Here is a 14,680-nt window from a genome sequence, read left to right as displayed (position 1 = left end):
ATAATTCATTATTATTGGTCATGGAAGTGCTACACATGTAAACTGATCTTTAATTTCACCCACAAGTTCAGATTTGCTTAAGGCAGTCCTGCCTCAGCTTGAAGCTGCGTCTGTGGGGTTCAAAAAATTAATTAGCTGCTCGTCACCCAGCCTGAAACTCGGGGGGTTTTGTGAACAGCAGACACCACAGAGATAAAGCAGCCAGCAGACGTGATAGACAGCTCCGAACAGTGGGCTGCTGCAGCTGCAGGTGCTGACTTAATGCATTTGATACATAGTTTTATTGACACTCATATGCAGTTTCTTATCAATTTTATACCCCCTTTTTTCCCCCCAAACCATTAAAAAAAAACAACAAAAAAACAGCATTATTTAAAGTGTTGCTAAAGTGGAGCAGGTGGTGCTTAGGACTTGATCCCTTTTAATACAGCTAATCTTCTACCTCTGGGGTCCATCCTTTTACCAGGAACAGTGGATGAAAGTCATTAATATCTAATTCATTTATTTATTTATTTAACTCCTCGATTTTCATTGAGATCCCAGGACAAACAGGTTACAAGTCAAACCCTGTACACATTTATATATGACCCCCAAACCTTTATTGTGTGTTTCTTTTATTTGTTTAAGCAGGGGTTTAAGGTTGAAGTCTCAAGTAAATTGATTGAATTGTGTCCTGCAGTTTCTAAAATAACAAGTCTTGCAGTATGTATTTGATTACTGTTAATGGACAAACAAGTTATTATGCTGTTAGCCCTTTAACCAACAACACACATAATTGGCGTATGTATAGATTTATTTGCATACTGTATAATAGCGGTTATATGTAATATTTTATATACAATAGATTTTATTGAATAACATTTGCACTACAGCAAGTGAAACCCCAATTTACTAGAACCTTTATTTTAAGTGGAAATTGTTATCAAGCCTACAAGCTTTTGTTGTAGGTTGGGGTTAGTTAGTGTCCCTGTTTCTCTCCGTCCCGGTTCCCTAATCCTTCAGCCCCCTGGGTTCCATGGTAACAGCTGAAACCCTGGCAGTCACCGTGGTTCTGCCAGCCCTGGACTCCTGTGGGTTGGTGTTATTCACCGATATCCATATGGTCAGGCTGGAGAGTGTCCCTGGAGGGTTGTTAACACTGCAAGGCCCTACTTCCCCCTCCTCCCATAGAGCCCCAGCAGCTCAACCATGTGCAAATCTTGAGTATTTTTTCATATTTAATGAAGTTTGATCTCATTTATTATTTCAATTGATTGACTGCTCAAGGTAATCTTTTTTTTTTTTTTTTTGGGGGGGGGCCCCACTCTAACTGATAAAAAGTCCTTTTCTTCTTCTTCGTCTGTCTCATTTCTTCAGGGCATGCCTGTTATATGGTGTGGTTGCAGTTAATACTGAGATTTATTAGCCCCGTTAGATATATAAATGATCTCCCTTTTCTTTCCACAGGAAGTGCTACAGACTTTGACCAGGTTTTGCTTCCCCTTCTGTGTGGACAGGTACGGTTATCATTTCAAACTTTTCTAAGGGGTTTCTGTCATAAAGCCATATACAGTGTCTCTAACACAGATTTAATGCACTGGACTGGAGGCTAAAGTTGCGCTATCCCCTTTCTGGGCCTTCTTGAAAGCCGGATGTATTAAAAAAAAAAAAAATGTGTGTGTGTGTGTGTGTGTATATAATGCGGTGATAATTGTACATTACAAAATTTGGATAAAATTGAAAAGTAAATAAAACTAATTGTGTGTGCCACATATATATATATTACTATATATATATATATATATATATCTATAATATATATATATATATATTATATATATATATATATTTAAATTGGATCTAAAAATTCTTTTTGTACTGAATAACATGATATATTTCGTCGAAGTCTGGACCTAGGTGTGTGTGTGGTGTGTTTGGTGTATATATATATATATATGTGTGTTGTGTGTGTATATATATATATTATATATCTATAATTATATATAATATATATATCTATATATTATATATATAATAACGTGGACCTAGATTTTAAGAAAACGTGACTTATTGTACTATATAAAGCAGCTTCAGACCTAGGCAGATTTTAAAATGAGGGATGACACTCAGGAGAACATGGACTATATATTTAAAAGCCTTTAGAACATAGTGACCCCCACAATTCAAAGAAAAAGAAGAAAAACAGCATTTAGCAAATGCAGATAGAATAGTTTTCTAATGTTGCGATGGTGAAGTGTAAGGTATGAGGCTCTCCCTAGACTCTGCAGTCTGTACCTGTGTTACGAGAGCTATCTTCATGCTTACTTATTTTGATTGTAGATTTAATCTCAGACTTCATACTGACAGAGCTTCAAAGCCACCTATAACTGTAGAACCCAGCAGTCCTCAATTTTGTATGCCGTTGTTTTCTTGTACTTTAAGTAAATAGTCTGAAACTACTGTGTGTGTGTGTGTGTGTCTATATATATATATATATATATATATATATATATATATATATATATATATATATATATATATATATATATATATATATATAAAATATTTTGTGTGTGTTCAGTGTTTTTAAAGTTAAATCTACAAGGAATAAACTAAGATAAATGGAAGATTGTACTACGAAAAGACTGTGGAAGACTTTGGAGGCTTTCCTGGCAAAAACTGAAGCTTAAAAGCCATCATGGCATGACAAAGAGCGATGTGATTTAACATAGCAACCAGTGTTTTATACCAAGCCATTGCGTCTCAGCAGGGAATGGATGTTTCAAATGTTAAAGGGATTTTGATGGTTATTTGTATTGTAATGAAACTACCCCCCCTCCTGTGTTTTCAGTACCTACTGCTAAACAAAGGAACAGATTCAACATGCGTTTTCTTCAGAAGGAAAAAAACAAACAAAAGTATACAAAACTTTTGATTCTCTCTGATCTGATCCCTGTTTAGATACCTTGCTATCCTTATAAAAAGCACTGACAGCAGCTGTACACATTAAATGCTCCCTAGTATATGCCCTTAGAACGTTAGTAACCGCATCACGAAAACAAATAAAAAAAAAAGATTTTTAATGATTTTTAACTTTTTAATGACATGTCAGTTGAAGAATGGATACGTGAACTTGTTGCAAGTGTCTCGGAGATGTCTGCTGACGCTGTAGTACAGAGAGGAGATTACTGTCAGACAAGCTGAAAAACACACTGCCTGTAGTAGCAGGGTGGAAAAACTGATTGATTTAAACAGAAAAAAAATCTAAACTGACTTTATCAATCAGTTTGAACCTAACTTAAAGATAGCTGAAACAAAAAGCCGTTAAAGTCTTTTAATGCGCCAAGTAATCAAAATATTTAGCCATCTTGGATTTACTGTGTATGTTAACTTTGAGTAAAAAAAAAAAAGTAAATTATTATATTAAAATATCATCACAATTCAATTAAAGTGAACATGTGCTGCATTTTTTTGTGAAAATAGCAAATTGCTGACTTGAAGCTTCAATACGTGCGTCTAAACACACACAGCTCTCACTGTAAACCGCCTGTTGAACGTGGAAGGCACTAACTGAGCAGCTGCCCCAGTGCCCATATACTGCAGTTCAATGCATAGGAGTCCTTTTAAAAGGGTCATGTTTTATATCAAAATGTGATTATTAAATGTGTGAGGGCCCCATCAAATCACTGGAGAAAAATAGAATGGAATGTGTGAAGAATCCGCCAGCTTTATCCACGAAGCAGACCAGATCCAGCCAATATGAGTGATACAAATATCTTGTGTACTTGCAGGCCGTTTAAGAAGAAATGTAATCAGTAATACAATGGCAAACATGTCTCTTAAAAATGTTGTTTTGTACAGATTTTATAGAGAAGCTCTTATGCAGCATTGCTATAAAATAAATAATTAAAATAAATAAAAATGATGATTGAATTATGCTGTAACATTGAAGTGTAAAAGCAATAAGGCATCCTCAGAATACATTACCCAAACGGTCCATGATGCCTTTTAATGCCCTCTGTGTTAGGTCCATGATGCCTGGTAATGCCCTCTCTGTTAGGTCATGATGCCTGGTAATGCCCTCTCTGTTAGGTCATGATGCCTGGTAATGCCCTCTGTGTTAGGTCCATGATGCCTGGTAATGCCCTCTGTGTTAGGTCCATGATGCCTGGTAATGCCCTCTCTGTTAGGTCCATGATGCCTGGTAATGCCCTCTGTGTTAGGTCCATGATGCCTGGTAATGCCCTCTGTGTTAGGTCCATGATGCCTGGTAATGCCCTATTTGTTAGGTCCATGATGCCTGGTAATGCCCTCTGTGTTAGGTCCATGATGCCTGGTAATGCCCTCTGTGTTAGGTCCATGATGCCTGCCCTCTCTGTTAGGTCCATGATGCCTGGTAATGCCCTCTCTGTTAGGTCCATGATGCCTGGTAATGCCCTCTCTGTTAGGTCCATGATGCCTGGTAATGCCCTATTTGTTAGGTCCATGATGCCTGGTAATGACCTTTGTGTTAGGTCCATGATGCCTGGTAATGCCCTATTTGTTAGGTTCATGATGCCTGGTAATGCCCTCTCTGTTAGGTCCATGATGCCTGGTAATGCCCTCTGTGTTAGGTCCATGATGCCTGGTAATGCCCTCTGTGTTAGGTCCATGATGCCTGGTAATGCCCTATTTGTTAGGTCCATGATGCCTGGTAATGCCCTCTGTGTTAGGTCCATGATGCCTGGTATTGCCCTCTGTGTTAGGTCCATGATGCCTGGTAATATCCTCTGTGTTAGGTCTTATTACTGGTTTTAATTAAATATATGTTTAGAAAATTTACAAAAATGCCATTTTGAATATGGTACCGATTGTGACCAGTATTCCAAATAAACCACAAATCTAAAGAACTGGTTTGGTTTCCCTGGAGCTTACTCAAATGTATCCTGGTGTCTCTTTATACCTTTTCAGTGCAATTGGCATGTAGCAGTGATAGAAACACAATGCAGTACAGCAGGAATTTCTGAAGACATTTTCACAAACACCTCGCGGGCACCATGTCGAACACATAAAGAGAAAGCAGTGTAACTGACAAGCCGGGTCCCTGTGTGTATGAAAAGAAGCTATTGTAGAAAACAAATGGTGTTCCTACTTGAAAGAGTGCTAACCAGTGCTTTACCATCCATTCCCCCTCCTCTTATAATCAGCACTATTACTCGTATTGTGCAGGGAAGCGTTTGTTATTAGTTTATTTTTAAAATCTGGGACATGCAAATGTTTCAGTTACAATGCTGTAGGTGAACTCGAAGAGACAAGGAAACAGAAAGCAGCACCAGCTTTTACCAGCCTATATTTATATTTAAAATATCTGCCTATCCCAAATAAAACTATAAACAGCAAATCTTCCAAATAACGAAGGAGAGTTCAGAGATAATGCTGCTTGTTCTAATAAGAAGCAAGACAGTGGACTGAAAAGATTTGTTTACAGTAAAAAGTGTGTATCTATACATAGTGTGGGGTGAGCTTGTAATGCCAGGCTGGCTGTCCAAACAATAAACCAATCTGTTAATTTAACTCTGTTTGCATCACTACTTTGACATATGTAAATGCCTGTTATTTTACAATATTTAAAGAAACATTGTCCCAATAGGGAGATCTACATATGTGACCCATATAGAAAGTGGTAGCTGGCCAATATATATTGTATATAGGTGCCCTCCTAAGTAATACCCAAAATAATGTTAGTCAAGGGACAAGATGGGAATTTTGCTTTCAGGTGACAGGCAAAAACATACTCTGGAAGTTGTTTCACCTTTAATGAAACAGTCAAATGGATTATATTTGCAGAAATGAACTTCTCTATTGCTAGATTCTTACTTTAGGCCCACTTGTGCAATTCATCTTATGTTAAGGTAATTATTTCTACTTTGCACTAGGATGCACCTTATAGCCTGGGGATCGCAAGTTCGAGTCCAGGCTACGTCACATCTGACCGTGACCGGGGGTTCCTATGGTGCGGTGCACAATTGGCCGAACGCTGCCCGGCTAGGGAGGACTTAGGTTGGCAGGGGAATCCATGGCTCACCGCACATCAGCGATCCCTGTGGCCGATAGGGCGTCTCTGTTTCTGCCGTGGAGCAACCAGATCTGTGTTGTCCTCCGGCGCTATAGGTCTGGGGGCCTCGCTGTGGATCCGCAGTGTGTATAATGACAGATTGGCAGGAGCACGTTCGGAGGACGCGTGCTCCAGCCTCCGTTCCCCGAGTCGGCGAGGGGGTTGCGAGCGGTGAGCCGAGGATACAGATAATAATTGGGCAAAACCTGGGTAAAACAATGGCCACATTTTCTCAAGTGGGCCTAGATAGGGTTTGATACAGATGGAAAGAATAAGAATGTGACAAAAGACAAGTACGTTTTTGCAAACATACTGTTTGGTAGCCCCAATACAAGTGTTATGTTGTAGAACAGTAAAATAAAGTACCGTTTGTTTAGGGATCTCGGGAAATTAAAACCGAACCCTATGTCCCAGTCAGTCTTGGATGAAAGGCAGTTCTTTTTTTTTTTTTTTTTCTCTAACAGCTGTAGGCCCTGTTCAGAATGTGGAGCCCTGTTCTGTCCTCAGGTATACTCCATGTGCTTTTTACAGCTTTGTTTCATTAACTGTGAAGGGCCATGGAGAGCTTAGTTCCGTTTGAATTGATTTTTCAAACATCAACAAAATACTTGCAAGAAAATGCCAGACAGTACTGTAGGTAATGAACGACAATGACATTTGCTGAATAATCTGAATTATTGTGTTGATAAGTAGTAAATGGGACCTTCATACATTTTACACAATACATCAAAAAATAAATCCGTAATAAAAAATAAAATCACTGTTTAGTATGCTACAGACTGAGTGCGTTTTGTATTCCGTTGGAAATGCCTCACATACTATGAATGTATTTGTGATATTTTGCAGTTTGATGTAGAAATTAAGCAATTTTATTTTAACATATAGTATAAAACTCTTGGTTCAGGTTTGTCTGCTACTGATTTTTTTATGGATACACTGTATAGTCTCTTTTGTTTTGTGAGAATAAGACCACACATGCCCATAGCACATGTATTCTCATTATTATACCGTACATCTCAACCTGCGTTTGTACGACGTTTCCTATTTCATTTTCTTTTTTTTTCCTGTCCTCTTATGGTTTTATGATGATTGCAGTCATTCAGAGTTGTTCAAGTTGCAGTTACTCGAATGCTGTGTGTACTATTATGTTGCTGTGTAGTGGTGATTTCCCCTATGTTTAGGGCTGCTCTTCAGTTCTGCTTGCCTGTCACAGATGTATGTAACAGAGGCTAGATGAACCCAGATGTCACTATAACAGTAAGACCCATCTTGTAATCTGCACTTGGATGACGTTTCCTTGTTTTGCTGGCACTGCTCTGGTTTATTAACATAATGTTACACATGTCTAAGGCAGGCAACTGGAACTGAAGAGCAGCCCTGAACTCAGTGAAAGCATTTTAACACAGAAACTGAAAAACACAATAGTGCAATAAAAATAAAATAAAAAACACAAAATTGCAATAAAAGCCATTGCAGAAAAAAAAAAGGTAACTAACTGAAGAAAATGAAGCTTCTTGCCCTTTTAAGTAACAAGACAGAATAGTTTAAACATGGTGGCTACATGATTCACTGATAGTGAAAATATTCATTGAGATTTATATTAGGATTTCCGTCTCTGTTTCTGTTGTCCTGTAATACTGCAAGTCCCGTCTCATTGTTTATTGGACCGTGCAATGCTAAGTGTTTTTATTGTGTGCTTTTGATGTGTATGTGTGAAGTCTGGTTTTTATCTGGTTAGACTAATGTCTAAAGTTATTGTGCAGTATTGAAGTCTTCTGACATAAGAAGCAGCACCGTACACGATACAAAAACTACAAGTTGAACTCCAAACAATCATTAATGTTCCACAAGCAGAGGTCTTGCATTAAATGCATATATTATTTCACGTTTTGTAACTTCATGATGCGTTTTATTTTTTCAGGAAAGAAATAGTGCTATAAAACTGAATACATTATCTTGGTGAATTTCCCCAGCGTGCTTTAATGATAATGTGTGACGAATGATCACTCTGTGTATTATATGTGGAGTTCCACACAGTAAAACAGGTGTGTTTCTTGTTCAGCCTTTCATCTGTGCTATGATGTTTATTTTGACAGGTTATTGGTGAACTCCTAAAAAAAAAAAATAAATAAAAAAATAAATAAAATCAAACCTTTTCTTATTTGCTCCATTTTTGCTCAGTCCCCCAGTAGTAAGGGTTTGAATGTATTTACATGAAAGAGTCCTGAGAGTCTGTAGGACCTGTTATAATTAATTTAATGTGTTCCTGTTCATAATATTAAATAGATACCAGTGTTTATACTGTTATTTAGAGACTGAACATGATGCAGTTCTCCAATGTATGTGTATTTACATAATTACATAAAGCATGTATTTGTGTGTGTGTGTGTGTGTGTGTATAGATATATATATATATATATATATATATATATATATATATATATATATATATATATATATATATATATATATATATATATATGTGTTAGAATGTTACAGAACAGAACTGCTCTGAACAGGGTCCTAATTTGGATTAGGAGAGTCTAATTTTACATAAATGCAAATAATTAATTCAATAAATTCAACAAAACAACAGCATCCTTTGTGTCTAATTTAATTATCGTTTGTGTTCTGTGTGTGTCTGGAAAGTACAGTACAATATACAATGTTCAGCGTATTTAAAAATCCCAAAACAAAGAAAAAACAGAAACGGTTAAAAATGTGACCCATTAAGCAGGTAATTTATCTTGTGCTTTTGCAGTCTCACTTTGATGTGGTGTTATAATGATACCATAGCTTATTTCTTAGCATTACAGGCCTTGAAGTATATGAGAGAGAGAGAGAGAGAGATGTAAATCAGCTCATTACTGTACTAGAGAAGCCCAAGAGTGGTTTTGAAGATTTAGTGTAACAGTAGTGTAAATGTAAAGGATTGAATCATGCTTGCTTGCTACAATAACAAACATGAATTGCAAGCAAAACAGTCTTCTTTGTTTAGTTTATATTGGGTCTGGTAATGCATCACGCGAAAAGTCTTTTATAGTTAACAGTTCATTTTGTTTAAGTTTGCCAGACAGCTAATTACTGCATGAAGGAACTTCCACAGTAGCTAGAGAGCGCCCTCTCTAGGTAAAAGAAAAATCAGCAGTTTATTTTAGTCGAAAGCACAAGTGCTCAAATCCAGGGTGTGTGGGTGGGTGTGGATGTGGGTGTGGGTGTGTGTAACTGTTTAGCTGCTAGGAGGCAGAGATGAGAAAATAGATATAAAAAGCCCTTTTTGCTTATCTTCCGAATGAAAACTAGAGAGCTCCCACAAGAATTACTAATTTGATACACAAACAAAGTTTTTTGTTTGGACCAGCAAAGCACACACTTTGAGGTCTGCACAAAGATTTATTTCTGTGATATTATAAACATTGTTTCCAACATCAGTGCTGGAGATAAGCTGCCCCTGGCTACAACCTATAGTGCACCTTCCTGCCCAGCTTCCAGTCTTCCATGTCATGGGTTCAGGACAAATACCTGTGCAATGTAGAACACAGCTTTGTGTATGTTGGGATGTCCTTCAGGTATGATTCATTTGATATACAAATCAATGACCTGGATGCTGTCATGTATAAACATCTCCCTTTTGCAAGCCAGTTTCAGTTGATGGATGGCTGATGGTCGCATGGCCATTTCCATCTTATACTAAGTTACTATTCTGTGCAAATATTGCAGACTGCAAATTTTAACAATGCAGTTGCATGGCAATTCATGACTTGTGCTACCTAAAGATCAGATTTTACTGAATGTTTTAGACTAATAAGATATGATTTACACAAGATTTAAAACATGGCAAGTTCCAACCTGGTAGATATATAGATGATGTATAAAATAACGACTTCTTTCGGTGAAACATTAGTAACCCCATTTTTTTGTTGAATACATGTTAAAAGCACACTTTTTTAATATCTTTTGAAATAGCCCAGTGCATTTCATTATTTTACCAATAAATTGTAGCAGCTTTTAAACTAAACAAAACACCATTATTTCACATGGTTTTGCATTCAAAACAAGCTACAGTGCTCCTGAGTATAACTGTGGAACTTGCATGATCCAGAGGGCCTGTCTGCTGCTAGTGCCGTTCACTCGTTAGCAACATTTGTTACAACTGAATGGTAGCTTAGTTTGCTTTCGGTTCTGTGTGTATTAGCCATGACAGGTTCAAGAAAGGGACATCAGTTTAGTGACAGACGCCTGTGGTATCTAGTGAACCAGGTAGTTATGTTTAAATTGTTGGCGTTTTAAACTTGTACTGGCACCTGAAGTGGTCTTACTAGCCAGTAAATTACATTTTTCTTCTTTCTCTGTATTTTAATTGGCTTTAATTACCTGTGCTTGTCTTATGAACCTTGAAAACATCTGGAGCACACACTTTGTGAAAATGACCCTCACTTGAATGGTATTGCTATCCAAATTGAATCCCTGAGGTATATAAAAGCTGCATCTCCCTGTTTCTGTCAAAATAGCAGGATTCTGTATGACTCATTAATGTATGGAAACGGTAAACAAGAATACAAATCCTAAATTGATTTTCTACAGCCTAAGATCATTTTAATTGTTATTAATGGCTGACTAAATGAATATTTTGGATTATTTTATCAGATGTCTGTCTTTCTTTCTTTTTTTATTATTCAGTGAACACAAGCAGGCATGCAAAGGTACAAAGGAATTAAGAGGCTAACAGTGCAATGTGGCAGCGTGTCTGGGAAAGCTAATTTCCGTAAAGCAGTAGAGTAGCTAAAAGGAAGTGTGGCAGGTTCACTGACTAAAGAGTGGAGGGACAGGAGGGGGGGGGCAAGATGTGATTCAAGCAGTGTCTGGGGGGGTGAGAAAAAATAATATTTTTTCTTTCTTTTCTTTTTAGCCTAACGGTCAGCCAAGTCGGCCAGAACTTCACGTTTGTGCTCACTGACATTGACAGCAAGCAGAGGTTTGGCTTCTGCCGATTATCTTCTGGAGCCAGAAGCTGCTTTTGTATCCTAAGGTAAGGAGAGTGCGGCTACGGGTGGGCTTGGGAAACAGTGTCAACACCCAGCTGTCAGGGTCACTGTTTCATATCCGTTCCCAAACAAGACTCTACAGTTTGGAGGAAGCAAAGTGCCCTTTTCACATCTCTTCTGAGGGCAATGGCACTCTTTAACCTGCCGTCTGTTACAAGGACTTGTTTCTTATATCTTTGGCGCAATGCTGAAATACAGTTTATTGAAATGTCTTCTCTTGACCACACACAACGAGCAGTCATGCAGCATATATTTCAAACTATCCTGCAGGCTTGTATGTATGCTGTCACGTACATTTTAGTATTTATTTATATTTTATACAAGAAGAGAATTGGGTCTTTAAGTAATGGGGGATGCCGTGCTTATCTTTCTTGTTTGTGTCTTATATGAAGCTCAAGTTTCAATTCCCTCACAGGATCAGTTCACTGCCCAGTGCAGCCTGCACCCAGAGGCTTTTTCATTGCAAGGATTACCGTGAGTGTTCCATCGTGAACACTCTGTCAACGGGAGTCTTACTTTAGAGGCTGCAGTAAAAGTGTCACGACATATAACGAACTTCCAAATGACTTTTCTTGATGAGCAAAATGGCTTGTAGCCTGTTCTGTAGTACTGTATATAGAGAGAGTACAAAGTTCAAGGTTTCTCTAATCCAATGCCATGTTTTCTCTGTACTTGTATGTGTTCCATGGTCTCTACCTATATTTTGGGGTCAATATATTAGGAGTGGATTCTGTGATAACATTTTTAAAAATAAAGCCACCCCCCCCATCATATTTTCCCTTAGAAAAGTTTACCACAAGAAATGTACATTGTAGTTTTTCTGTTTTCCCATTGTTCTACTATTTATTTACCATAGTTTACCGTGGTTTAATGTGCTTTACCTTGCCTCTCTGGGCTGCAAAGTGATGTGCTTTATTACACTTTGCTATTCTTTTACTATGGTGTTTTATAAAGGTATATGTTTATTTTCTGTCAATGACTTGTCATATGTTAAGCTATACTAATTGAAAGCCCAAATTCAATCTATAAAACAGTACATTTTTCCAGGTGCACAACATTTATGTGTACAGATATAACTATTAAATATTTGAATATGAAAAAAATATATATTAATACCATACTTCAAACTAAACTAAATGAATGCCCCTAATTTGAGTTTACAAAAAAATAAAAAGTGTTTGTACTCGAATATTTGTACCCAGGATTCTTTAAAACCACTTCAGCTAATTTTATCTTATCGTGTACCATGTAGTTTGCTTGGCTGTGCATAAACAGGTATGTAACCAGTGTTTGGAGAGTAAGGGATCACACAAGCAGTTTGTACTACTGTCAGTCTCTTGTTTTCAAGCCCCAGTATTTCTAATGGAACAGACAGGTGGGTAGGATTCTTTACAGTGGAGTTGATCTTATTGTGGTGAAAATTGCATTAGACATTATTTAGCACAAGTTGTTGATAGTGTCCAAATCTTAAAAACAAAATGTGCTTTTCCAACAAGAAAATGTCTTCACAAGAAACACGGTTTGCTCCAGTCTATGTGGTTCACAGTTCAAAACAAGACGAAGCACTGCAAAGAAAAGAAAACTTGAGACAATTATTTCAGAAAGGTTACACGGCATCTTTAACTACTCTTCTGAGAAGAAAGAAAATCCATTATGCTTTCCAAAGGATACACAGCAGGGAGCAGGGAGATGTGATAAATATGCCTCACAGATTCTGGTGGTGGGCCACATAACCCATGCATCAAAGGCAAGTGCCTTTATGTAGGTCTGCTGTCAAAGGTGAATTATTTATCATAATGTGCTGCATCCAAGCTGTTTGGGCATCAAGAGTAAACCACATATTAAAACAAAAACATTCAATTCCAAACCTGTTTGTTAATGGGGCTGCTGTTCCTGACAAGAGAGCAGATGTGAGAACATATTCAGCCCTGTTCTGAGTAGCTGAATGAACCAGGAACAATAAACTGCTGCTGGATTGTGTAATATTGAGCACTGCTTAATAAGCAGTTAAACTGTAGTACAATATAGCACACAAACACAGTTAATAGGTTCTTGGGAGGTAAAGAGTAAGTTATGTTGTTTTACTTGCATTTTCCATTTATATTCCATGGTGTTTACAATAATTCTGAATGGTTCTAGGGGGCTGCTTTTTCTATAAATCCTGCTCTACCTGGCCTTACCTGCTTTGAGCTTGTATTTATATGTAGAGCAGGCTGCCAGATGCGAATGCCCCCATTGTTACATGGTTTGAATGGAACAAGGAATTGTGTTCCCGGCACTTAGGATTCTCCAGACGAGCTCAAACAAATTTCGAGAACAATGATAAATCAGTATTGGAGCAACAGAACACAGAATGATTGATAAGATCATAAAATAATAAGGGAATTGGGGGGAAAAAAAAACAAAAACATGGAGCCAATTTAGATAAAATCATATACCCCACTACATTGCATCCCACAAGTATGTCAGTAACATGACTTTGCATACAAACTGGGAGCTGACACACTCATGAAAAAGGTGTGACTGCAGTACTATATGTACAGTGTATGTAGAAATACGACAGACAGATTCTTATGATTTTTACCAGAAAGAATCTTCAATGAGTAATGTGTTTTTTTTTGTTTTGTTTTGGTTTTTTTTTTAATGGTTGGGAGAATAAGGTTAAAAGATTACAGAAGTAATTGGTTTCCATATTAGAGTTAAGAATCGGTGTAAAATGCATTTATATTGTGTTTTTGCACAGTAATTACTGAGTTTGGAGGACAAATGATATCAAATGATGACATGGTATATTTTACATGATTATAAATTGTTAGTTTAACATATGAGCATAGAATAATTTGTATTGATTTTCAAAACACTAGCAAAACTAGACTTGGCAAAAACAAAAATAATAATAATTTCAGAGGACTATTCATCTGCCACTCCTCTCTTCATTGTAATCTGCTTTATCAGTGTGGTGCAGCTATGGGACAATAACACTACTGTGTAAGCAACAAAGACATCTGCATTCACTCTGCAGATCGCAGATTCACTCTGCATTCACGTTTCCTGTAGCAACGGTAAGCACGGTGTAATGTAAAGCGCATACAAAATACAAATTGAAATAATAAACTGGCATAGTAAATGGAGAGGGGAAAAGTGCTAAATTACTGTGCACATTTACGGTGATGACTTTTATGATGCTCCATAGGAACTAAAGTCCTATTTACGAGGAACAACGTTATTGCAAAACTTCTTCCCAAGAACTTGCTGTGCAGCCATCACTCCCTCTGCTACTCTGTTTACCCTCTGTCTGACTGGACGCTGTGTTAGTACTGTGCCATTAGCAGGCTTGTGCTTTCAAGGCAGAGGCTGGGTTTTTATCACTGTGCTGTTGAGTGTTAAGTGTAATCAGCTACTACATGCTGATAATTCTTAACAATCTAACTGTAGTATAAACTATAGGATTACTGTGGCACTTAACTGTTTGCTGTCATATTCCTAAGCTAACGCCTTGGGTCTTATCACCACCCTAGACATGGTATATATCATGGGAACCGCACGGCCTGTCGTGGTATAT

General features: G+C 37.5%; 1 protein-coding gene across 5 annotated transcripts in view; it reads left to right on the top strand.

Moving 5' to 3' along the window:
* LOC121303610 (DENN domain-containing protein 1A-like) overlaps positions 1–14,680 on the top strand; it is a 313,333-nt gene that overhangs the window by 87,057 nt on the left and 211,596 nt on the right. For all 5 annotated transcript variants that reach the window (XM_041234403.1, XM_041234405.1, XM_041234402.1 and 2 more), the window contains exons 4-5: positions 1,447–1,496; positions 10,983–11,102. In XM_041234403.1, the coding sequence (XP_041090337.1) occupies positions 1,447–1,496; positions 10,983–11,102 (170 nt within the window). The remainder of the gene's footprint in view (positions 1–1,446; positions 1,497–10,982; positions 11,103–14,680) is intronic.

Source organism: Polyodon spathula, chromosome 34 (genome assembly GCF_017654505.1).
Source record: "Polyodon spathula isolate WHYD16114869_AA chromosome 34, ASM1765450v1, whole genome shotgun sequence".
In the NCBI taxonomy this organism is placed as follows: domain Eukaryota; kingdom Metazoa; phylum Chordata; class Actinopteri; order Acipenseriformes; family Polyodontidae; genus Polyodon; species Polyodon spathula.
The sequence above is the reverse complement of the archived record's forward strand: the minus strand, read 5'-3'. Positions and strand labels throughout refer to the sequence as shown.